The sequence below is a fragment of the Varanus komodoensis genome, unplaced genomic scaffold, assembly GCF_004798865.1.
Source record: "Varanus komodoensis strain SLA01 unplaced genomic scaffold, ASM479886v1 scaffold32, whole genome shotgun sequence".
Classification (NCBI taxonomy): Eukaryota; Metazoa; Chordata; class Lepidosauria; order Squamata; family Varanidae; genus Varanus; species Varanus komodoensis.
Window position 1 is genome coordinate 12,981,313 of NW_025335798.1, and position 25,694 is coordinate 13,007,006.

The 25,694-nt window shown below is 45.2% G+C and overlaps 1 protein-coding gene across 1 annotated transcript; it reads right to left on the reverse strand.

Annotated features, from left to right (window-relative positions):
* Positions 1 to 9,832: 9,832 nt before the first annotated feature.
* On the reverse strand, positions 9,833 to 15,436 carry TMEM37 (transmembrane protein 37). The gene is made up of 2 exons (XM_044438440.1): positions 15,241 to 15,436; positions 9,833 to 11,463 (listed from the first exon to the last, which is right to left on the reverse strand). The coding sequence occupies exons 1-2, from the start codon at positions 15,259 to 15,261 to the stop codon at positions 10,891 to 10,893; spliced, it is 594 nt and encodes a 197-aa protein (XP_044294375.1). The 5' UTR covers positions 15,262 to 15,436; the 3' UTR covers positions 9,833 to 10,890.
* Between the last annotated feature and the right edge of the window lie 10,258 nt (positions 15,437 to 25,694).

The window sequence follows — 25,694 nt, forward strand, 5'->3', positions numbered from 1 at the left end:
TGAGGCAGAGTACTTAGGCAGAACTTACAGACAAAGAAGTGCTAATTGCGCACCCAGAGCTCACTGGAAAGCTTATACTTACCTCATCAGGCATTACGATTAGGAATGTGAAAGCTAAACATGGCCCTTAATTAGCTCTGCTTGGAGTCTGTCGTTGAGTATGACCCGAATATGATTAACTCCCAAAGTATTTTATGAAGAAGATTCATTTCCTAATAACGGAAACTTATTCTTCTTTCTTTTTCCTTCTTGCTTCAGTACAGCAGGATGTGAGTGGCAGATTAAAGGCTTTTGTTCTCTTGAAGATCACACTTCAGACAGTAGTTTGGGCAAGCTGTGAGTCATGAACTGAAGTTTTCCTTGGGGAAAACTTGTGTTGTCTGGAGAGATTTGTAGAAATCAAGCTTCCATACAAGAACAACAATAAATTCCCTTCACACCTCAAAACAACACCCATAACCAGCTGGGGAATGTGATCAGGGCTGACACCTGTTCTTGCAGGTTTGCTGCTTTGGATCTTCAGTGTAGAGGTGTGCACAAATAGCCTCTCAAAAGTCTCCATGCTATTTGCGGACTGAGCAACTGGGGGAACACTTTCATCATTTTTTTCCAAGGGGAGGAGAAATTACCCAGGAGCTTCTCATGGTAGGGCTCACCAGTGGAAGGGGTTCCACCACAGCTGCTTCATTCTTCCCAAAGGCTTTTTGCAATGCCTCTGCAAGTGCGTAAGTAGCAAGTGTGCAGGCAACCTCATATTTTAACCTCCCACAGTCTCCCAGATCTAACACTGAGGGCATGTGGGGAAGAGAGAAGGAAGGCAGCTGTATGCGCAGTTAATGGGAGTGCAGGCTGTCGGGCAGTGTAAGATGAGCTAGTTCCTCAGCTGCTACCTAGGTATGGTAAGTGCAAGAACCCTAAATCCAGCCCAGGAGGTTTTGAGCAAGATATTCTTCAACTCTGAATTTCTTTCCAAAAGCACTTTCTTTCCTACGTGGAATGAATGAAGCTGGTTGTAACAAGTGTGGGAGACATTTTCAGCACGGTGCCTCTTGTGTCCCCGGAGAGTGTGTCTTCTCACTACCTGGTCTCGTTACCAGATTGGAACATCTGGACAGCTGGAACGGCCTTTGTGGAAACTGCCCATTAAGTATGTAATTCTTGTCTTGGGGAACCCTCACCAAAACCTGAGCAATTTGGGATGTGTGCAAGACCCATTTGGACCTGATAAATGGAGGTTAACGTGTATTTGTACAGAGGGGCCCAGGTTTTGCACATTACCGTCTGCCCAGAGAGAGTTCTCTGATTCTGAGGAGGGGGCAGAGGTGGGCAGACTGCTCTGCAGTTTCGAGCTTACCTAGCAAAGTTTTTCAGACAAAGAGTGAGAACCAGCCAGCCTTGGAAAAGCAGGGAGACTTTTGGAGCCAGGGAGGGGAAGTGATAGAGAAGGAGTTCCTTGACCCAGCCAGGAGACAATTGAGATGTGTACTGTATTCCTGCTGGTTAGCCCTCAAGCAATTGGGGCTACCCTGAAGGTGCATCCAGAAACTTTGCTGAAGGGGGGGAGGAAGGGGGGGATGCTTCAGTTGGGATTCCTCTCTTTACATGGGCAGATGCTTCTCCCACAATTTAAGGAGAACACCACTTTGATTTATGCTCTTCTGTAACCAGCTAAGTTTTAAGAAAATAACTGTGCTTCTCAAGTTGGATTGTGACTCTGCTGGAAAGTAAAAGAGGAAGGGAGAGACCTGCTTACAACATATTTTGTTACCTGTTTAATGTTGTTGATGCCCTATGCCTGCATTTTTACAAATAGCTGAGTCAGGGATGGGGAAGCTGTCTCTGGACTCTGCACCCAGCATGACACTGGTTGAGAATGATGGAAGTTGTAGTCCAACGATATCCAGAAGGCCAGGTGTTCTCCAGCTCTGGTTTCAGATGAATGTGGAGCAGGGTGATGCTTTGGGCTGACTCAGCTGTGCTGCACTCTGTGTCCCAGCCAAGCAGAATAATTCCAGGCTGCCCAGTGGAAGCAGCCCTGAGACAGGCTGTTGTGTGCTTGCACCTGTGCACCTGACTCTGCTCGGTAGCTGCTGTTTGAAAAGCACCCCCCACCCCCCAGACACCGCTGCCGTGGCTCATCTCTGCCTGTCTGCAAAATGCTTCTGTGTCATGCGCTGCTATTCCAGGAGCAGCGCCCCAATGGGCCGCAAGGCTGTTGGAGCTCTGCTTCAGTTTGTCTGACCTGGGGGAGCTCCCAGCACGAAACAAAGGCACTCGTCATCCCCCATGTGCGGCCGCAGTGAGCAACGCATGCCCAGCACACTCCTTTCTCCTACCACAGCGTGGCTGAGGCTTCTGGGCTGCTTCGCTCCGTGCACAAAGAGCCTGTAGCCACGTTCTGGCAAGCAGGCAAGCAAAAAGGCACTGGGGGAGCCCTGGGGGAGCATGTGTGGATAATTGCTTGAACTTTTTATTTTTAATTTCAATTCAAAAAGCCTCATTTGAGCTGTTTTATTGCCTAGGGCATGTGTAATTGTTGTACATGTGTGGAGCGCCAACACAAAGCCACCAAGCTGGAATACATTTGCAAATCTGCCACTGTGTAATTTTGTCTCAGCAGATTCGGGGAATTCCCAGGTTGCTGTAGAGAGTAATTTCCCCCTCTGAGGGGTGTGTCTATTCCTGGCTTTGCTCCGCTTGCTCATGATCCGCAGTAGCTGCTGGTCAGGAGCAGGCCGCTCCCGTGCTGATTGGATGTTGGTGGGATGCTCTGTTTGCTTGTATCCTCCTGCAAGGTGCTGTGGGAAAATGTTACTGCCTCTTGTATCATTTGACCTTTTGACCTGATTTTGTATTAAATAAACAAATGCAGTGAATTGTAATAATTCATTCTCATTCATCTGTATACTCAGGGGGTGTGTGCTGTATGCACCAACACACACAGACACACACCCACACCCTGAGTGCAAGCTTCTTTCTAAAAAAAAAAAGCTTTGATTGTGCTCTTGCCTTGCTTTATTCGTGGAAATGCAGGGGTGGGGGGAGAGAAATCCACTAAGGAACTAAATCTACAGAAAACCCTTAAGGAACACCAGGATGGAGTCATGCAATGCATTCTGCCGGGTAGAGCAAAGAGTCCTTCTGTCAGGAGGCAAACAAAAACTTATGTCAGCCTCTCTCTCTCTCCCTCTCTCTCTCCCTCTCTCTCTCTCATGTTTCGACTGCCCAGTAGCCGCGGCTCTTGAAGGCTCCAGGAGCCCATCTGGGGTCTTTGTGGCAGCAAGACTCCCACCGGCTCTCCCTCCGGAATGCAGCGTAAATGGTCACTTTGCTGACATGACTGACTGGCTGTGCTCAGTTATCCGAACACAAATGCAGGCTGAAAGTGGAGGGATTGCGGTTTCCAAATGAGAGATCAGTGAATAAGCCTTGAGGTGATTATGGGGCGGCTGTTCTCATGCACCTCCCCGACCTGCCAGGAATTTTTTTCTTTCCTGACAATGAAATGCCACAAATAGAAAAGACAGGAAATATGCAGCTAGGGAAAAGATTCAGATTAATGTCTGTTAGCTGAACATCTTTGTCCTTCCTCTTTTAAGAGCTACAATTTCTTGCCTCCCATCAGACCTTGCAAAAATAGCACGGAGCTTAGGATATGTCAGTTCACAGCCAAGCTGTGCTTGCTTGCTTTTGTGGGGCAGGGGGAGCATACCTTGCCAATGATGTGTAAATAACTATGCACAATTTTGCCAGTGGATCTGTTGCCAGGGAACTGATTCCTTGTGGCTGGGACTGGGAATCAGCATTGACTCGGTGAAATTTTAAACTATCTGTGGCTTCTCAAGGGTGATTGTCCAGCAAGAGAGTGCTCATGGTTGTCATGATGTGTACGCCTAAATAACATCCTACAGTTGTATAAAATGCTGACAAGATCAACTGGCTGGGTTTGGAGAGGATGTCAAATAAATAGAGGGCATTTAATATATAACATGCTTTATAGGCTTTGGCTGAAATCCTTTACACAATTAGCCTACTCAGAGTCCATTAGCTTCAATGACAGATTTATGCAGGCTTTATCTTGTTAACTTTCCCTTTCTCTCTCATGTGCACACTGAAGAGAGTTGGTGCATATCAGTTATTTTAAGATGGGGAGCTGGGGTGAGAAACAGCTGTATGCTGTCACCAGTCATGCCCACTCATGAAAGGCCAGAGTGCACAACTGGAGAGCTGCACTTCAAATAGGTGGGTCTTCTGGGGTGCTGCAGAAGACAATGCCCCCTCCGCTGACCCAACCTCCTTTTGCCCGACCACCAGGCATTCAATAGTCTCTTGGCTTTAGCACATTTTAATTGCATTCCAAAAGGCTGAAATGCCTCTCCTGAGTTTCCAAACCGACAGTAAGAACACGAAGCTAGGACATGCTGGCATCCTGCCCCAGCGCTGGGATGCAGCCCCTCAAGACCTTCTCTGCAATGCAAGTTCTGGCCAAAAGAAGGCCTGCAGTCCTGCGGGAGGGGATTTGGAATCAAGTGCCAGGAACCATCAATACAGATGTGATTGCTTTCGGCCTGTATGCTTAATCTTCTGATTTTATCATGCTGTTTCTTTACAATTGGGCATAAACTGAACAAGAAAGAAAGAAGAGCGAAAAGCACAAAATAGCGACCAAAACAACCAAACAATGACAGGGTAGACACTTCCACACTGGCATAATTAAAGGAACCATGAAGATGGCATTGGCAATGGGGACATGACAAAGCTTGCTTCGTGCATGTTTTTTATGCTGGGAATGTTCTTTCATTAAATATGTTTGGGAAAAGTTTGCATGTGCAATATCCATTCTTGCACATTTCCATATCCTGTGATCCTCTTAGTATAGTTTTGCCCTTACATAATGTGATGGCTCAGAACCTGTTGACTTTGGTTACCAGAAACAGAAGTCATGGTGTTCCCAAGGGAAAAGAATGGTTGTGTGGAGTTTGCAAGGTTGCAGAGATGGTTAATTTAACTGACTATCTCTTCAAGATTTGAATATGAACAAATGTAAATGTTTTTCTTGTTATAGTCTGACCAAGCAGTGAAGTTTACTAGATTTTGACAAAGTGTTTATTTTGCTTTTTTTACAAGTTCAATAACATACCAACTGTTTAGAATACTTCACAGATGCTCTTTTTTTGGTATGAATGTTGTATCTCTTTCTCTCTCACACACACATTAATTAAATACATATGAAGAAATCAGCACTCTTCCTGAAGGGCAAAAAAGCTTTCAGATGTCTGCTGGTTCTCACTGTTCACAGGGGAACAAGGGTCTTTCCAGAGATCAGTCTTCCGTATTTACTCTAAGCTGATGCAGATGCTGCCACCTTTAGCCAAAGAGAGCTTCGGGAATGTGAGACTTGCTGGGCAAGTCAGTCTCCAGCAGTGGCTAGTCAGATGCCTCTGGGAAGCTCACCAGGGGAAAAAGATGAAGGAAGCAACCTGGCACCGGAACTGGATGTGAATGTGCCTCCCCTGCCTACAATTGTGCAGGGTACTAGTTGCATGGGTCTCTCTGGCTCTAATCCAATTTCCCTAGCAAAATGCATTCTCTTCTGCTAAGCACTCTGTGCAGTGAATCATACCGTGCTAAAAATATGAATTGCTGTGACTATGCCTTGCAGCGCTGATTGTAATGGGATAGGGTGGCATTTATGAGTGTTGCAACAGTCTCACTTTTCATACGAAAAATCTGAGGGGTAGTTCCAGACTCTGCTGTGCTTTAAGTAGATGTACAAATCAGCTGGGCTCAACTTACCTATGATTAATATAAGTGCCATTGATTTCAATAGGTTTACTCTAAGCTTGACAAAGAGCGCTAACATCAAGTATCTAGCCATCTTGACTTTGGAGGGAAGGTGGGAATGCATCAAGCAATCTCTGCTAAATGCTGGGGAAACGAGAAGATTTTGCATGGGACTGCTAGGTCTTGCGCTACATTAAGTTCAAATGCTACACATTTTGAACCCATTCTTTCACCTGTACATAATCCAGGCGTTTAATGTCTTGGACATTACGTAACACATTCCTGCTCCAGTGTTCAAAATTCTGCACCTACCCCAAATTTTGCAGTTACATGCAATCAAAACCTTAACACCATTTTGCACAAATTAATCTTCAGCAGCTCTCTCTGGCCTGGTGCCCTCCAGAAGTTTTGGACCATAACACCCATCAACTTTGACCATTGGCCATGCTGGCTGGAGCTGATGGGAGTTATAGTTCAAGCCAAATGAAGGGCAACCTGCTGGGAGAAGGCATATGCTCTAGTACAGAAAGCTCATTCTTCTGCTCCATTTTTGTACAAAGACATGTGAGCATAAGTATGCACGCACTCAGAAGTATATATCATAGCACATCTATACTTATCACGTTTAATAACTCCCGTCATGACAGAAAACTTTACAGGTGACTAACATTACAAATTCAAAAGGTCATTTATTGACTATTTGACATTCAGGTCCTAGATTTCTTTCTACCTTCTTTTAGAGTTGTTTGAAAATAGTCATGATTTGGGAATAGGACATATTACAACGTACATAACAAAACAATATGCATTTGAGACAGAGACCATGTGAAAATCCACACCCATGCTAGACTGATTCCCCATATTTACTGACAAAACAACCTTTAACAGGAATCGAGTCAGCTATAGAATGCCATTTAGGGCTGTTTCAGGCGGTTAGCTCAAAATGGGTCTCTAATGCATTTTAACCCTCCATGGGATAATCTTGAAAGCTTCAAAGGAACAGTGCAACACCCAGTCTGCGTCTAATGAATGTGGGATGCCTTACCAGATTGTCCCTCCCACTCTTAGAAAACTGTGAATGAACTGCGTTCATTCTTTGCATGGGGGAAGAGTGTTCGGCCTGTTGCACTAGAGCCGAACCTCCAGGCTTGCCCTTCCTAAATTGCATCCCATCAGCACCAGGGAGCATGGGAAAAACTTGGGCAGAACATGATGGAAGTCCTAGTCCAAAACATCTGGAGAATGTCAAGTTTGGGAAGGCTGATCTAGGAAAAGACTGGAGGAGCCATTGTTAGAAAACTGTAAAATCCTCCAAACAAGGAGGTTGTCAGGGTTTCAGACAACAAACTAGAAAGACTTACACATTTGCTCATTACACATATGATCGTTTGGGAAGGCTCACATTTGGGACAATTTGCTCAGTAGACCAAACTTACAAAAAGACTTTACATTTCCTGAATGTATATTTTTAACTGCCTTGAAGAAAATTAATAGCACTATATTCTTTCCACTTGCCAGATACCCATTATTTTTTTAAAAAGCATCTTTAACTGGAAAACATTAAAGCCCCCAAACAATAAACATGTAGCTCGCTCTTTGGAGAACTGCATAGCTTCATGCAGTGAACCTCACTTGAAACAACTCATGGTTTGTTAATCATGGGTTGTTATAATGTCCAAGGTAGCCTAGTTCTATAGACACGCTGGCTCTGTATGTCCGAACATTATATGTAATCTTGCTTGAAAGTTTCTTAGAACACCTTAGAGAGATTCACACAGAGGATCAAGCGCACAGTCCTGAACACTCTTACAATCCGCAGCTGCAGGCACAGAGAGAGGTAGGAAGAGTCTAAGCATGCAATCCAGTGGCCTGCACTCTTGACGCATAGAAGTCTCTCGGCTCCAATGCATGGGTGAGGCCCGGCAGCAGTGATCTTGCACCCTGTCTTCCATCTAGACAGCCATTTTTGACCATGTATGAAAGGGGAAGGAAAGAGCCTGAAGAGTTTTATGACCCTTTCAACAGCTCATCAAATGGGGAGCTGCCTCATTTGTGGACAATTGCAGCAAGTAATTCCCTTAAATTCCTTCTTCCAAGTTATCCACCCACTCACCATTTTGGCAACTGTTATTTTGGGGGTGATGGTGATATGCTGAACAGGTGCATGAAATCAGCCTCCTCCACCATCCCCTCTTAGGTGAGTCATATAGATGGATCTTGGCCATGTGAGGCCACACTCTGAAACAGGCAACCTGGTGCCCTCTATACATTTTGTGTTGTGGGGAGGGGGTTGGGAGGTGTACATCAAGAGTGAGGGTTCCTGGCACTATCATTCAGAAAGCTGTGTGCCAACATTCCCAGCATCCCCCCAGCTGGATTTTCTGTGGCAGGAAGAGGGCCGAAGCAGTAGCAGGAAGCCATGGGTGGGCTACAGGGATGCCTTCCAGAACTCCCCATGGCATGCCATGAGTGAGGCAGGGCAAGTGTACTATAAAGGTGTGGCCTGGAAGCACCCATGGACTTAACGCCCACGGTGACCATCAGTGTTGGCCAAAGCTTATGAGAACCGTAATCCAGAATCTTTAGAGGGGTCCCTTTATAACTGGCCCACACTAAGGAAATATTGGCACTTTAAGGCATTATGTTTGTAGCTTTATCAAGAAGCTGTCCGGATTCATACAGAATTGTGAAGGTAAAGATATTGTGACATGTGCCTGTGGGTGAATTTTATAAACCTCTCTGTCAACAGATGTAAACCTGTCAGCAGATCTCTCCTGAAACCCACACTAAAATTGCCCGAGCATTCTATTTAAAGCATTTTGCATAAAACATTAAAGCAACAAAATAAAACAATGACACTGAAGTTAATAATCCCAGTGTGAAAGTTTGCTTGAGAGAGAGTGGGGGGGGGGGAGAGAGAGAGAGAGACTGACTGACTGACTGAGCTTCCTGTGATTTTGATAAAAGGGAAATAAAACTGACAAAAGTCCTGAACGCAGCATTCCCTGATCTACATCCTGCCAGGGCTGTGCAAAGTGATACTACTTTGGACAAGCCTCTCTTCTAGTGCACTGCAAGGAAGCTCAGTCTTACCCACCCCAGTTGCTCATTCAAAAGCCTCCTCAAAAACACCCAGCCAGCTTTTCCGCAGTGAAGGGTTCCAGTCACTTGAAGTGGCATAAGCCCACTTCATCATCTCCCCTGCAAGGAATGCTTTGGGTTTTCAGTCATTGAAATCATTGCAACTATCTTGCCACATGATAGGACTGAAGGGAATCACATGCTAAGCAAGAAAAGGCAAATATTCCTAAATGCCTGCTCTGGGATAGAAAGGATTGGGATACCTGTTGGGTTTTTCCCCTCCATGAATGCGTGATCAGGCTAACATCCAGTCCTACACCATAAACGCCAGCCATGTGGGGATTAATGAAACCAACGATTCCTGTTTAATAAAAAGCATTTTGATTTGGTGGGTAGTTCTCCATTGACAGTGATGATGAAAATGAAGTCGAACACTCTAAGGGGGTTCCTTTTAAAGTCTCATATGCACAATCAAATAGCAGTTACAGAAATCTGGGGTCTCCCATGGCTGGGGACCCCAGAGTGCCCACAGACACCTTCCTTGGTGCCTGTCAGGATCCTCATCACCCTTATTTTTTCCATCTTAAGATATTTTTATTTTTCTGCTCAAGCTGGAAAGTGGGCAAGCTGCCAGTCGAAGTACTGCCCTCCAATGCCGGCTTAACTTGGGTTCAACAGTATCATTTTGTCTTTTGGAACTCAGCCCCCACCCTTGCCTTGGTTTTTCAGCAAATTACTTTCCTTTTAAGTCTCACCACTAGCCCACTAACCCCAAGAGGCTGTGTGACCCTGACATAAGCAAATACCACAGCATTAAAATAATCTAGTTCAAATACATCTGTGGGCACTAAGAGTGCAACTAATGTTGTGCACCTTGTCACAGTGAGATCAGTCAAATGGCTTTGCATGGTCAAAGCCAACTTTTTGTGTGCATTTCCAAAATCGAGTTGTGGTTACTTCCTTTAAGTCATTCTCTTTACAAGCTGTTTTTATTAGAAAAATGAGCAATACACCAATGGGAGAGATTTTTGGTCAAGTAAGAAGGGTCTGAACTATCCTTCAAAAATACTGGGCAGAAGTATTAAGGCAGTGGAGGATCAGAGAGAAAGAGAGGGGGAGGGGAAGGGGGAGAGAGAGGAAGTGATAAATTATGAGATAAACGCCACATCAAATGTAACTAAACTGCTACTGAAAGGAGCTTAGTTGCAGGCATGGTTCAAAAGAGCAATATACTCGTAGTGCATAACAGGTCTTATAAAATATTGGCATTTTATATAAATTTTATTTTATTTGCTTTCATGGAGGAAATAATAAGGAGCAAGGCCATAATAACAGTTTGAAATAGGCTAGGCTGAAATGCAAATTATTTGAATTTATTTGGAGGTGAAGCATGCATATTGCCTAACTTCTTGCATAGTACAGATCTTTCTTCTTACACTACCTACTGATGTGCAAAACAAACTAACAACCAGCCAAACAACAACAACAACAACAAAAATCATGGAGATTTAGGGAAAGAACACAGCAAATTTACAGTGTGTGCCTTATCCCCACTGGGATGCTGGCCTTGGCTCCCAGCCAGCCAGAATTAGTTGTGACTAAGTCAAACTGAAAGCTGTAAGATTTATACCTTGCCTCATTAGTTTCAATGAGACTTACAGGAGAACTTACTATAACTGGATTGGGGTCCTTGGGTTTCTGAACTGAATTTTAAATTAACTAACGGTAAAATCCTATGCAAGTTTAGAATGAAAAAAGTCCTACATAGAATTATGCTCTAAACCACCTATTTGCTAGATCATTACTTTGAATAGTTACATTATGTAAAATCTCGGCAGGCCTCGCTATCCACTTTTCAGTAGCCACTATCTGTCATCAGTTCATCTCGAGCATACTCTGAAAGTGGAAGGCTGCTCCCAAACCCTTCCTCTTAATGCAGATGATGAAAAAACACTGTCCATTTCAAACACTGATTGGCACTGACATGCTTCTCAGTGTAGCGGGGAGAACCAGTGTCCATTGCTGTTAAGTTTTTCTTATTCTGCTCCATGGAAATGTTATGCTGTTGAGGTGAAGTCCACTGATTCCATTAAGGAAGAAAAGGAAGGTAGCAATAAACTCACACCAGTAGGTTAATGTAAAGCCTGTGAAACTCATGTAGTTCCTCAGAAGGATTACGAAGCTCAGGACTCCAGCAGATGACAGCATAAATGAGAAAAGGATGAGCACTGATCCCATTGACCACTTCCTTCTTGAGTTGACGTCTTCGCAGACTTGGGAGACCATGAGAAGTTCCAGGCCAAAGATGGCTACAACCACCGCAAGTGACACCATACTTCGTGCAAGAGTCATTCCTATGTTTATCCCTTTGACATTAGCCAAAGTGAGGTTGGTGGTACATTTCAGGGCGCTGTTGTTCCCAATGCTACAGAAGTGCCACAATCCAAAGAACTTTCCTTTGGCAAAAAGCCAGTGGCCATCGCACACGGCAATGGATGATAGGACAACTGCTATCGCAACACAGAGGATAATGAGGCTCCGGATAAATGTCTCAAAAAACGATCTCTTTGGTCTTCTGTGGGCATGTAGCCACTGGGCCTTAAAGTGATGATCACAAAAGAAAAAGAAAGTTAAACAGGGCTCCTGCATTTCAAACCGAGATACATCTATATATGATAAATAGACAGAAACAGATATCTCATGACCAACAAACAAGTTGTTACCATTGGTGTAACTGATTATAAAGGATGCACAATAATGATCAGAATCAATCACACCTGCAGACAGTTCATATATGATTGACTTGAGAATGCCTTAGGAAGTGAAAGCATGGTGTGAAAATTGGTCATCTGGAATGTATCCAGTGCAGAAGTGGTGATACACCCCCCCCCCAAAAAACCCCCGCACAACCAACCTAACACTTTCTGTGGATTCTATTCCCTATTCTATTAAGGTGCCAGCATCCTCTGTGATATTTAATTCACAAGGAAAAGGAAACTGAGATATGCTACATTTTTACCTGCCTGCTATTATTGCCACACAGAACCTGCATACGCAATCTGTCCGCCAGAAACGAGAAAAGGAATTGTGCCAGCGGTGTGCATGCCCTGGCCATCTGCTATATGCTAGATGGGTGTGCGCATGTATCTATATAGGAACACAGGAGCCTCAGACTCACTGGTGTGCTCCAGTATGTACAGGAGCCAATTCACTCTTAGAATAATATGGGAAACTTCTGAATAAAGGTGATTAAATTCCCATTCCAGGGAGTGGTTGGTCTGCTTGATTCTTCAGCCAGTTGTCAAGAGTGTGGTTAAATGGGTCATGTCACTGCTTCATTACAAACTCGTGACAATCTACATTTTCCTTCTCATTACCTCCCCAGAGAGGTCCACTTGGTGCCGACTTTCTATTCTTTCCGGTGCCAGGTAAAGACCTTTTTATTTAACCACCATTTCAATAATTAATATTAATAATTTTAATAGTAATATTAATTTCTATACAGTCACATTTTTTCCTTCTTTTTGTTTAGTTATGAAAAGATATATTGTTCATGTTGTATCATTGTTGAATGTTTTAATGTTACTTTATATTGCTATTTTTATCCTCAGTAAGCTGTCCTGAGGCTTGTTACAAAGGACAGCATGTTTAAATTAAATTAAATTAAATTACAAAATGGCTAGTAAGAGGCTACAACAGATAGTGGTGGACACTGCTTTGCCTGAGAATGCCGCATGCATGTGCGGCAACACCGTGACTTGAAACAGGGACTTCCCAGCAGTGTTGCAGTGGAGTTACAGAGCATAGGGTCAAAGCACCAGGGCGTGTTATATAGGAACATCTATGCACACGGTGGTACTTTACAAAGGAAAGGTTGGACAGATTTCTACCCCGGTGAGCTTACAATCTCAAACACACACAGGAAGCGACAAAGGAAATGAAATGGCAGGATGGAAGTGAGAAGTCTGTGAGAGATGATGGCGGGGGAGAAGGGCAGGGGGATGGGGGAGACAGAGACAAGAAGCTTCCGGAAGCAGACAAGGAGCCAGTGTTGAGATTAAAGGCGGGGCATCATATGGCCAGAGGGTTGAGGAAGGTGAATAATTTTGGCTCCAGAGGGCAAGCTGGACATAAGTGGATGAAAGTGAGAAAATATAAGGTGGTAGCTCTGGCAATAGTCTGGTGAGAGCTGAGCAGAGCAAGGATCAGAGTTTTTACTGAGGGGAAAGAGATTTTTATAATGCTGTAAAAGGAGATTTGTTAATGGAGTAAGACAGTGGGAAGCATGAAGGAGGAGTTGGACGGATCAGTGAAAAGTGTCTGTGAATAAAGAGAGTGAAAGAAGAGACAAGAATTTCTTAGACATATTTATTTATATAGTTTGCATTATTTTCCAGATGTCCTTAAGGGTAGACCTCCCCCAAGACCTGAGAGTATAGTGCATCACACATCTCCTTAAGCTGCCACCCTCCAAATATTTTGGACATCAATTTCCATCACCCCAAGCTAGCTTAACAAGTAGTGGGAATGCTGGGCAGTGTTGTCCAAAGCATCTGGAGGTCACCAGGCTGGGGAAAGCTGCACTACAGACATAACAAACATATTACAGGAGAAGTTTAAAGCAAGGGCAGGCAGATTTCAGACTTGTGGGATCTACAGTGCTTTTTACAAGGACTCAGAGGTCCACTAAACAGACAAGTGGCTGATGGGGCAAAACAAGATGAAAAATTATGGCTCCAGGTGCTGAACAAGGCATCTCCTGCAATCCCCACCCTATCCCTCCATCAACCTGTATGCATTTCTGCATTACTGCAGGTCAGAGTCCTAAAACCTTAAAATGGGGTAGGCAACTTGTATCCTCTGGCTGTTTCAGCCTACATCTCCCAACATGTCTCATCACTGGTTATACTGGCTAAGGTTGATGGGAGCTGTAGGCCAACAAAACTTCTCGAGGGCAACAAGTTGCCCACCCCGATCAAAAACAGCAGAGCTATACAAAGATCTGATCAAAGGCAAGCCAAACAGCATTCATATTTCACAGGTGAGAGATACTGATATGAGGCTGAGGGAGATGTGGTTAGTACAGTGTCAGTGTCATGGCAGACTTTTAAAAGAATGTGTAGATTTACCTGCAATTTTAAAACTATGGCTTGTAAGGAACCATGAGGGATCCACTATAAATCACTCAGATTTAGCAGCAGACCTCCCCTCTACCTTCTACTTATCTCTGGTTTAGAGGAATACATGAAATGGTTTGAGGACTCTGCAGCCATCCCCAATCCGGTGCCCTCCAGATGTTGTCAACTTCATCACTCATCAGCCACAGCCAACGTAGCTAATGGGCAGCAATAGAGCACGACACTGGGAGAGTCCAAAGTGAAGACCAGACTCTTAAAAGTGTGCATGTGTACAATTTTGCTGGAAGTTCCTCAAACAATGCACAATATTCCAGCCCCTTGGGAGCTCAGTTCACAACTCAAAACCGGTTCACTCTGAGCATGTCCTCCTTGTTATATCCCATGTTTCCTGTTCTCTCAAGTTCACCCCCTGCCTGCATTATATTTTTAAATAGCTCCAAGGGGGACTCGGTTTTGCTGAAGCATCAATAATAGCATGCCAACAAGGGATAAGAGTTGCTGATCTTTGTAAACAAGTTTTTGCATTCCAAGAAGGAAGTGGGGAAATTGGGCAAGTCAAGAAAATTGTCTGCAGTGTTTTCTTGGCAAAATCTGGCCACAGTGTGCCATAGCGCTGCGTCTGAGGCAGAATCTTTCAGTATGTGTTACATTCAAAGGTATTTTTCCACCCTGAAACTCTCCCTAAAACAACCCTCTCGTGTAACCGCTACAGGAAGCTAGATTGTTAACAGTGCGTGGAACTCCATCTAGAAAACTCCTATTTCTCGGGAGAAAGAGAGAAAACGGGATTTAAGTTCGCGTGATAGAGCGGTCCCCCCCCCCCCCCCCCCAAATCTGGCAGTACCAGAACTATATCATATGGATCTTCATTAGTCTCCTTAAGTAAGAGTGAGAGCAGGAAAGACACAGAGAGAGAGAGAGAGAGAGGGGGGGGGGCGCTCAACGGGCAGGACTTCTAGTTCACGGGAGTGCTTTCCCTGGTCGAAAGACACCCACACAAATTACAGAGCAACAGGTGGTGCCGAAGTCGAGCGGAGCCGGCTGCGATGAGCGGCGCTGCCTGTAGGGTGAACGGTAAACACGGGCGGGCGGCGGCGGCGCGGCGGCGGCGGCGAGAGGGAGAACAAAGGAGCCCGGCGGGATGCGACGCGCCGCCTGCCCTCCGCCGCCGCCGCTCCGAGCGACCGCCGCTGCCCCCCGGCCGGACCGCGCCGCTGCTGCACCGCCCGCGCATTACCTGCACCGCTATGGCTGTCATGCTGCCTTCGGCTCCCGTCGGAGGAGCGGGGAAGCGCCAGAGTGGGGCTGAGCTTTGCCTGGTTTCTGGCGCGGACGGGAAAGTCTCCTCTCTCCCGCTCCGAGTCAGGGAGGAGTGCTGGGCGGCGGCCGCCGCTCGGCCAACATCCTCGGATCCTCCGCCGGTGCCCTTTGAGTTTTCTCCCGGGCTGAGTCAGCAGCTCGGGGGAGGAGGGGGGGAGGCGGAGGCAGGCGAGGGCGGCTGGAGCCGGCAGCGGCGAGGCGCGGGGAGGCGGAGTGCTCGGCGGAGTCGCGGCGTCACGGAAGGCAGCCCCGCCGCCGGCCGCCTCTTGGGCGCGCACCGGAGCGGGGTCCGCGCTGGCGCCCCGGGCGGAGCGGCCGTCCCGGGGGCTCTCTCTCCCGCGCCCAGCCCGAGGGCCAAGCAGCTCCTGCGCGGGCGCCCCGCGACCGCCTCTTTCTGGAGCTGGGGAGAGGGCTTCACGAGTGGCCCTGACGAGAGGGAGGGTGGCAGCGCCGCTTCTGACGCCCCCTATCCCCGGAACTCAGACCTGCCACCCGCCGCCCAAAGCTGCGCTCGGCCTTAAAGGGGGAAACATAGGGGCGAGGTTCGGGGGATCCTAGCAACGGGTTAACCCCCTCACACACCGGCACGATCACACAATGCGTGGCTCAGTCCAAAGTCCCCCACCCGGCCACTTAAGTTCGAAAGAAAAGAGCAGCAAGAACCTCCTGTAGAAAGTATAGTTTGGCCCAAAGATGTAGGTCTCCTCTTCACAGTCATTGTGGGGTAGTTTTTGCTTGGTGCGCTTGTCCACCGACCTGGCCACCGGGACGGGTTAAGGCTAATGGCACTTGCAACATTTCTTTTAGCAGGACCGGCTCTTGTGCACCGCTTGCGAGACGGAGAAGCTCTGCGAGCGCTTGAATCGTCACATGTTGCAAAGGGGCTCTTTACATGAGGTTTTAAACTTGCTGTTTAGTGAGGCTTCTGGATTCGTTGCAGATTTAAGATCAGCTTCAGTGGTGGAGCAGTAGTGCAGAAATGCAAAAATCCACCAGTTTCTCATAGTTGTCATTGGCACCATACTTTTCACTCAGCTACGATGCCCACTGGATGACTTTGGGCCAGACACAGACTCTCATTATAACCTACCTCACAGGGCTGTTGTGAGGATAAAATGTGCTCTTTGCAAGAAGGAAAAATTCGAGGAGGAGAATCATGTGAGTTGTCCTGTATTCCTTGCATACAGGGTATAATACAAAATAACAATGTAATAATATACAGTTTATGTTTACACACACACACACACACACACACACACACACTGTGTAGTAATATACAGTTTCCTATGAAATATGGGAAACTCCCCCAACATTTCCTTGGAGTTGATCCCAAACTTAAGCTTGAACAATTCTATACTGATTTAGAGAAATTCACATGCTAGGCAAATTTTATGATAGATGAACAAACAAATCTGACATAAGCAAATCTGCAATTCTCTGTGCACTTTATGAGGAAGTAAAATTCCACTGTGTTCAGGGGAGCTACTCCCAAGTAAACATGCAAAGGATTAAACTGCATGACTACAATACACCCACAAATGAGGTGGGACAAGGAGTTAGCCACCTTGGTGTATTAGAGGGAAATAATCCCAACTACTTAATGCCTTTATTGAGAGCAACCAAGAGCTCACTGCACTGAACAAACTTCAGTTGTCAGCAGGACTTATGTATAAGCAAAGAACACCTCCACAATCTGGAGAGGATTTGAGGGAAAGGGGAAAAATTGAAATGGTAAAATATGGAAATCAATTGGTCTTGATTGATGCAGAAGGGTAGCTGCCCCCCCCCCCCCATCCTCCTAGGCAGAGCCTTTTTAGCCTGATGGCCAAATCCATCTTTTAGAAACTCCTTAGGGCCACATTCCAGTGCTGGGTAGACCCTAAAATGCCAGCCTATTTTAACTTAAAGCTGTTCCTGGCAGTAACTAGGCCTCAGGATGAGACAGGCTGTGAGGGGTGAGAAAATGCACAAAAGCTGGGAAACCACCAATAGATTGGTGGCTGGCAGAAAGGAGCTAAGGTCACTTGGAGGAAAACCCACAGGTCTGGATTAGAACACTAGCTGGATTTGACCCCCAGGACCAAACGTTGTATGTTCCTCTCTCAGCCTTTGGTGGCCTCCAACAATTGAAAACTGCAGTTCTACTGTCTCTTTCCTCCCTTCCCAGAGGGCCATTTCCCCAGTCTCAGAAAGCAGTTGCTTGACATGGTCCAAGATCTACTCTGAAGCCAGAATCCACTTTATGTAAAATAGACTGTAGCCATTATCAGTGAAAGAGATGCAGGTGATTGATACTCATGCAGAGAGAGAGAGAATCAAGAAAGTATTCTTGGTCCATTATTCAATCTTCACCTAATAGATATTTGAACTCCATGGGACTCTGCTTTAGGACTGACTCAGCATTACTGATTTCCTTATTTATTTGACTTCTGTAAGCCAGATGGGAGAGAAACAGGCAGTGAATGAGCATCTTCTGAACCCAAGTCAAGTCAGACAAGTATCTGACAAGTGCTTGGTTGATCAGGCTCCTACAGATAATAAGGGAGGACAGGTGAAACAATGTTAAAATATATTCAGTTGGGCAGCTCACCCAAGATACTGTTGACATAAATAGATGCTTAAAAGAAAGTGAAAGCAACTGTTGAAAGTTGCCTGCATGGTGTTTTGTTCCGCAAATTGCAAGCTTTGTGGTTAGAAGACAGTGGAGAGCCAGGGACGGGCGGATGTGAAAGTCCCACAGGCAGGGGCCACAAGGACTAACAAGGCTGGACTTTTTGTCCAGCGGGGTGATGTTGTCTCCACCCCCGCAGGCTTCCCTGTTTCTCTCTGGGAGTGTCATTACTGGAAAGGTTGTGGCAAGCACCTCACTTCAACATGTACTGATCAGATTAGGACTGGGAAGACCTGAGCCTCAAAGGAATTCCATGGATAAAGGGTAAGATAAAAATGGAATTGGTAACATCACCCTCAACTTCATTCAAAAACAAACACCTTACTAAAAAGTTAAACTAGCTCAATTTAACAGCAGATGAAACGTTGATGGAGCTGCTTCTTCTCTGCCATTGTAAGAAGTCACAACAGTAATAAATACCTCCAGAGAAGCAGGGTAAACGAGTTCTCCTGTGTTTTGCTGATCAAGAATTTTATTGGCTCATAAAAGGTGAAAAGACAGAAAAAATTGATGCTTCTTAAAGATTACACTTTTATTATGGCAGCTTTCATGGCCTAGAGTCCACAGGAAGATTTGGATCTCATGTAAAGAGAAGCCTGGTGGGTGAATCGGGTGAAGGGTTTTTGCTGAAGCAGCAGCCATCTTGAATGGTCAGGAGATGGGGGGGGGGGGGGGGGGGGGGGGGGTTTTTTTGTAGTTGGGGGCCTTTTGGGGGGGGGGGGGGGGGGGGGGGGGGGGTGCGGGGGCAGGCTTTGCTTGTTATGTCCAAGCCTGACAAGGGTGGGTTGCTGCAAACATAAAACAGCCCAAGGGGTTGGGTGGCTTGCCAGCTGCCTCACTAACATGGCTTAATTGGGTTTGCACATAATAAGAAGCCTTCATGCCCCCTGCTCTCGCCCCAAACCAAGTATTCAGAATGGCTGTTGCCAAACAAGGAGATTTTTTGAAGGGGGAAAAAAATATCCATAGAGGCTTCTCCTTGCATGTGAGTGGGACCCAAGTGTTATCTTCAGCTGGGATATATATACACTAAGTGGACAACAATGTTGCAACAGCTTTGGGTAAAACCTAAAACCATCCACCCACCTACAGCCTTATCTGAACACTTTCTTATCCCATTTTAGGACTGTCTTCATGCAGACAGCTTAGCCTCACCATCAAGTCAGCCATATTCTCTTCCTCTTTCCTCTATCTGCTTTTGATAATAACTTGCTTGATTAACAGATCTGGAGATTTCAAAAGCTTGAACATTGTTTGTGATCTTTGGCTTGGCTTGTCCATGGAATATGTAATCCTCTGATAAGGATTCGAACAATGGACCCAGTGGTGGGTGGAGCCAGCCTAATGGTGGGTGAGTTGAAAATAGATAGGAATGGCATTTTCTACTCCTCCCCACAAACCCCTTGCCATTTCTCACCTATTGGCTGCTCTGGGAGAGGAGTTGTGTGCACCAGCTGAAGGCTGATTTCCCCCAGTTTCGGGGCCAGATTGGGGGAACTGGACAGCTATAGTGCCTGCATTCTCAGATGACTACTTCTCTGACTATTGTTTACTCATCAAGAGAGGCTTCCAGGAACAATGGGATAGCAAAGTGAAATGTGCAAATACAGCAGACAACTGCAGGAAGTCTGCAAACCTGGAAGCAATGCCCACCTCTTGCCTGGTGTTGGCTCCATTGTATAAGCCATGGAATCAGCACCTGGAGTCCAGCAAGTTCGGGCATTCAAAAGAAATGCATAAAAATCCTCTGCCCTCATCAATTACTTCTGATTTCACTCTGTTGCCACATGCCTCAAGAGGAACAGCTGCATGAAGCATTTGCTTTCAGAGCCAGAGTCACACATGCAGTACATTGACATAGCAATCCTATGCATGCCTACTCAGATGTAAATACACCTGTTCAATAGTGTTCACTGTCCAGAAGGACAATCCCAAACCTACACTCAGTCTTCTTCCTGTGATGTGTGCCTCCTGCTTTCATTTTTTAAGGATTCTGTATAGTAAAAATGTGTGCAAATACTTCTCAGCCGATGGGACCGGTTTGTTATAACTAACTTAACTGAAATCCTACTGGAAGTTTCCCTGCATTATGATCAGATACTTTAGAACAGACATTCAAGGCTGTTTCTTCCCCCAACAACCCAGGTCAAGGAACCTTCATTTATGGCCGAGTAATTTCCCAGCATAAAAAACCTCTGTGATGCTTTCCTGCTTCATCCCTGAAATATTTAGAGTACAACTGGGTGAAGGTAAATTTCACTGAATACAGCGAGACTTAACTTCCAGGCAACCATGTGTAGGATCACACTACACACAACCACTTCCCATTCCTTTCAAGCATTTTGTTTGGTTTGATTTCCACTCGGCACTTCATAGACTACATTCTTCTTGTTCTGAAATCCCAATGACATTTTATTTGACCATATAACCTAAACTCTGCAATATTATTCCTTGTGAGTGCTTTCTTCAGTTGTTGAAATTTAAAATGGTTTTGTAGTTAAAAAAAACTTGTTTCATTGACTTCCAGATAATCCTGAGGTAATCCAAGTCAGGAATTATTTTAGTCATGTCAGTGGGAGTTTGAATATTGGTAATACAGGTCAGCTATTTTCTGATTTTAGGCTCCCTTTGGATCATGTCGTAAATTTAAAATCAAGTCTTTCAAGGATGCAGTTAGTTTCAGGATCAACTGAAAACACAGCCACTAAAGCAGTTACTAAAAAACACAGTTACTAAAAACATGGCAAAGAATAGAATACATTTAGAGAACACAGCCACAGCCTTGTACATTTCGTGGAACAGGCTAAAGGTCTCACATAATATAGTATGATTTTACATTTGGATCAGATAGTGTTATAGCTACTCTGCATGCAACAAGAAAGGCTTATCACCAAGATAATGAAATGGTCACCTTTTGCACGTTGACATTGTATGTACTCTGGTTACATACAAAATGGTTACAGCTTCAAAAAAAAAAAAAAGGTTATAACATGTGAATCATGAAGTAAAACACCCTACTTTATCAGAGTCTGCAAGCACGGTTGCTATCAAAGTCCAGACAGTGTCCTGCAAACACAGCAATCTCAGGGTTTAAGAGTGTGATTAGGGCAGTTCAATGCACCCTAGAGAAATACTCTGAACTCCTTGTTCATGGAGACTGAGACATCGTGTGGACATCTCTGATGACTTCAAGTGGAAGGCTCATATCTCAATGGCAGACTGCGTTTTCTGTGCACAAGGCCCCAGTTTCAATTCCAGCCATTGCTAGTTAAAATGATCCCAGGTAGGCGTAATGGGAAAGCCTTCATAGAGAGGTTTGGTAAATCAAAGTAGGAAATACTGGACTAGATGGGGCAGTGTATAATGCATTACTCTATATTTTTGGTCTATAAGAAGAAATGTACAGATTTGGTTAAATCTGTTCTCTGTTCCATGGATTGTCAGGTGTCTTTTATTCCATCATCCACTCATTGATGGAGCTGGACTTTTTTAAAACCAGAATTTCATTCTACTTGCACCAATGCACTAATCTGCGTCACTTAACAGAAATTTTATATCAATCTGGATTACTACAAATCCGTACCCCAGAAGTGAAAAATTGGTCCACATGACTTGGTAACAGCCATCTCTCTTTCATTTGACTCCATCATAGTTTTCTCCAACATCTCAACTACAATACCCCTTATCCCTTGCCATTGGCTATGTTGCCTAGGGCTGATGGGAGTTGCACAACCCTCTAATAATTTGGTCTGTATCATCATTAGGAATCATCTGAGGCTAATGCCTGCAATACAGCCACTTCACCTTGATTCCATAAATCATAATCAGCATTTTAACACAATTCAGGTGTTTAATTTAGATACATTTCCTCTCTCAGTCTTACAATTCTTTTGCAAGGCAGAGAGGCCAATATTATTGTCTTCATATATGAAAACTGGGCAAGTGGGACAAGAACATTAGTACCCAAATACGCTTGTGGCCAAGGTGCCATTTGCAGCCCTTTAGATGTTGTAGAAAAACAAAATGTGAATCTACGTAGCTCATCAAAACACAAGCAAATAAGATAAAGGTAAGGTTCAGGGCTCACATTTTATCTACAAGGAGTAGAGACAGAGATTATGCAACTTGTTGTCAAGGACATACAAGGAACCTATTGAAGAATAAGGGTGAAATCAGCCCAGCCTTCCAACTTTATCTCATTTTGAACTGCAAGAGAGTTCGGTCTTTTTTTGATGAAGAGGTCATAATGAAAAACAGGATGTCCAGTGGAAGCAGTTCTGTGAAAAACAAAGCAAGTTAGCCAACATATTGTGAAATAATATATTCTGAAACTCAGAAGAGGGGGTCGTGGCCAACAAAGAGAGAAATTGAAGTGTTTTCCAGTTTTAGCTACATTCCATTGCAAGTCTGCTTTGAGGGCAATTTGTAGCCATGGAGAAGCTGTAGAATTGGGTGCTGCCAACTTTTATCACAGACTGGACCACTGTTTTTCAAGACTCACCCTGCAGCATTAAAACTATTCTGGTTGTCTGTGAATTGTATCACTAAGAAACAAATCAGAATATTAGCATCCTTACAAAGCCCACTAGATTTTCATCTGGTTTGATCAAACAAATGCCAGTTTTAAAAGGTAGCCAATAATCAAGTGTCCTAGCAGGAAACTGGAATACTTCAAATGTGCAAGTAAAGTCATCCAATGTTCTCTTTCTGAAGTCCTTTGAGACTTGAACCTTGTCTGTCTTCTTGCAGCTAAGCAATGGAGGTTGTTGCAGTGGCTAGAGGATTTTGCCCCTTAGAGCAGCCATCCCCAACCTGGTGCCCCCAGATGTGTTGAGCCACCCACCAGTCGTCAGCCTTTGGTTAGGAGCACTGGAACTGGGCATGCATGAAGAGCGTGCCAGGGTACAGGTAGGGTAGCCTAGTGTGCAATGGTGCAAACAGTGAAACACATCCATATATGCCCGCCCGCCCCTTAAGATCTGCGGGAGAGGCCCTTCTCCGGGAACCCTCTGTGAAAGAAATCAGGAGGGTGGGTACTCGGAGGAGGGCTTTCTCTGCGGTGGCGCCCAATCTATAGAATGCGCTCCCCAGAGAGGTCCGCCTGGAGCCATCGTTATTTGTTTTTCGGCACCAGGCGAAGACCTTTTTATTTAAGCGGCATTTTAATTGTTGATATTATTGGATTTTATCTGGCCAGGGCGGCTTATTTTATATTGGTATTTTGTATTTTTAATTTAATGTTTATATTTTTTAATTTAATGTTATAATTATTTTTTAACTTATTGTTGTAAGCCGCCCCGAGGCTTCGGCGAATGGGGCAGCATAAAAATGTTTTAATAAATAAATAAATAAATTTTAAGTGAGTTGTGATGGCCTGCAGGTACTCAGGGGAAGGCTAACCCATGTACTCAGAGGTAGTTTCCTTCCTGAATGACCAAATGCAAGGTAGTTACAGTTCCTTTCCTCTGCCATTCCAGAGGTAGCAGTTTGCTTTGGGAGTCCAGGATACTGGCAGGGGGCGTCATTTTGAGCAAAAGTATTATTAGCAGTATTAAAAATCTACTCTACTCCATCCTGCCAAAGCATAAGGTATCTTCTAACAGGGAGGAGAAGTGGGGGAAAGAGGAGTTTTCAGCAGAAGCAGCAGTTCTGCTGCACCTGGATGCAAACTTCAAGTTTCTCCTGAACACACACAAAATGCCACAGGTAAAGCTGCACTCAACCAAGCATCACATGTAGCTGAGAAACCTCCAACCCAGGGACCAAATTTAGTTGATTTAGTGTGGTGTGTGCTCAGTTTAAGAAGTAAAAAAATAATCTACTTACTCTTCCTACTAAGCAAGATTTTACCTACTGCAAGTACATTTTACACTCCTTTTAAAAACCTCACAGTTGCTATCAAGAACTCCAGTACCCACAAGCAAGCAAAATCAGTCTTTTTTTGTTAACCAGAAGCGCATATCTGCATGAGAAGCTAGTTGGCTCCCTCTGGTGACCTAGAGAGCTTTTGCAGCTTAGCATACAGCTAGCTTTGTGTTCAGACTGACCTGATCTATTTCCATAAGCAGGTGTGGCAGAGAACAGATGTCCTCAGCCTGAGAGCAATGCCACTAAGCACAGAAGGGTTTAGGCAGCTTCCAGTGATCCAACACACCTGGACAGCACCAGCCTGGGGCAAGGCTGTATTACACACGCAGGAACCCTCACAAGAAGATAGCAGGCCTCTGACACACTTGGTGAGACTCTTACCCTTGAGGTGTACAAATGTCAGAAATGCCTTTGCACATTTCACTGCTTACACTGGTGATGTGGGTCTCTTTAACAGGCTGTAATAGCAAGCTTTAATGGAAATTTTGGGAGGCAGTATACTGGCTGGTCTGCAATCCCCTATGATACCAGTGGGACTTAACTAAGTCTTCAAGAGGAAGTGGAAAGCCAATTGCTAATTTGAAAGGTAATTTTGAGAATTAAGGAACCAGAGATGGAGCATCTTAAAAAAATGCTAGTGTTCCAAAGGGCATCATTTCTATAGTCAGAACTGGAGACCTGTTTCACAGAGCCATAGCCTGTCAGTTTGGTATTCACTTCTGCATGGATTATAGTACAGCACACAACAGAATATGGGTTAGCTGTACTCTGGGATGAAGCAGAGACTCCGTATTGAGCATGTATGGAGCAGGAAGCTTCAGCAGATATCACTTGACCCTTCCAAGGACTAGACAGTGATTCCCAAAGTGAGCAGTACTGCCCCCCTCGAGAGGTGGAAAGAACGGGGGGGGGGGGGCAGTGATTGGTTATTATAAATTTGCAGCAGAGCAGTAGACCTAATACGAAGAGGCTAAGGTAGCTGCTCAAGAAAGTTTGGGGACCACTGGACTAGCAGCACTGGAAGCTTGTAGTCATTCAGGAGCTATTGATAAATCTTAATGATGGTCTCAGCCAATGACTATGAGCCAATGACAGCATCTTCCCTGGATACTATAGGTCAGGGGTCCTCAAACTTTTTCACCAGGGGGCCAGGTCAAAGGTGCAGGTGGAAAGGTGGTGCCAGCGGTGCGTGTGGGCCGGCCAGGGGGTGGTGCATACGGGCATGCATACTGAGGCGAGATGTGGGCAGACGAGCACACGCAGCAAGGAGAGGCGGGGGAAGGCATGCGCCGTGAGGTGGGTGCACGAGGCAGCAGCTTACTTGCTTGGAGATCGCTTTCTCCGAGCAAGCAAACCGCTGCCTCCCCGTGCAAGGGGCAAGGTGGGTGGCGGTGCACGCGCAGCGGGTCCAAATGGGCATGGCGGGGCGGATCTGGCCCCCGGGCCGTAGATTGAGGACCTATGCCATAGGCGATACGAAACCTTTATTCAGTTTCAGCTCCCTCCCCAGAGAAGTCCTCTAACCCTTACTGTCACATCAGAGGGGCCTTGAACATCCAAAATTAAATACCTCGTAACTAAAAGTCTGCTAGTGCAACAGGAGTTTCTTTTCCTCTTCTCCCCTAAATATCTGCAGTGGAAGATTCCCCAGCCCTGTGGATTAGTAGCCACACAAATGTAGGGGAATTTGCTCCCTTCTCCTGGTTCTGCATCAGAACAGCAGCCTTGGAGCTGACCGAGGCACTCATCTTGCTAGTGACAGATCCACATTCAGGTTGAGATGGCACATCAAGGATGTTGCTTATTATCACTATTAAGGCAAACTGCTCATG

Bases quoted from the DNA above. Each gene is read 5' to 3' on its own strand.
- TMEM37 (XM_044438440.1), bottom strand. From the start codon at position 15,261: ATGACAGCCATAGCGGTGCAG. The intron at 11,464-15,240 runs GTAATGCGCGGG...CATCACTTTAAG, and splicing joins TGACAGCCATAGCGGTGCAG to GCCCAGTGGCTACATGCCCA.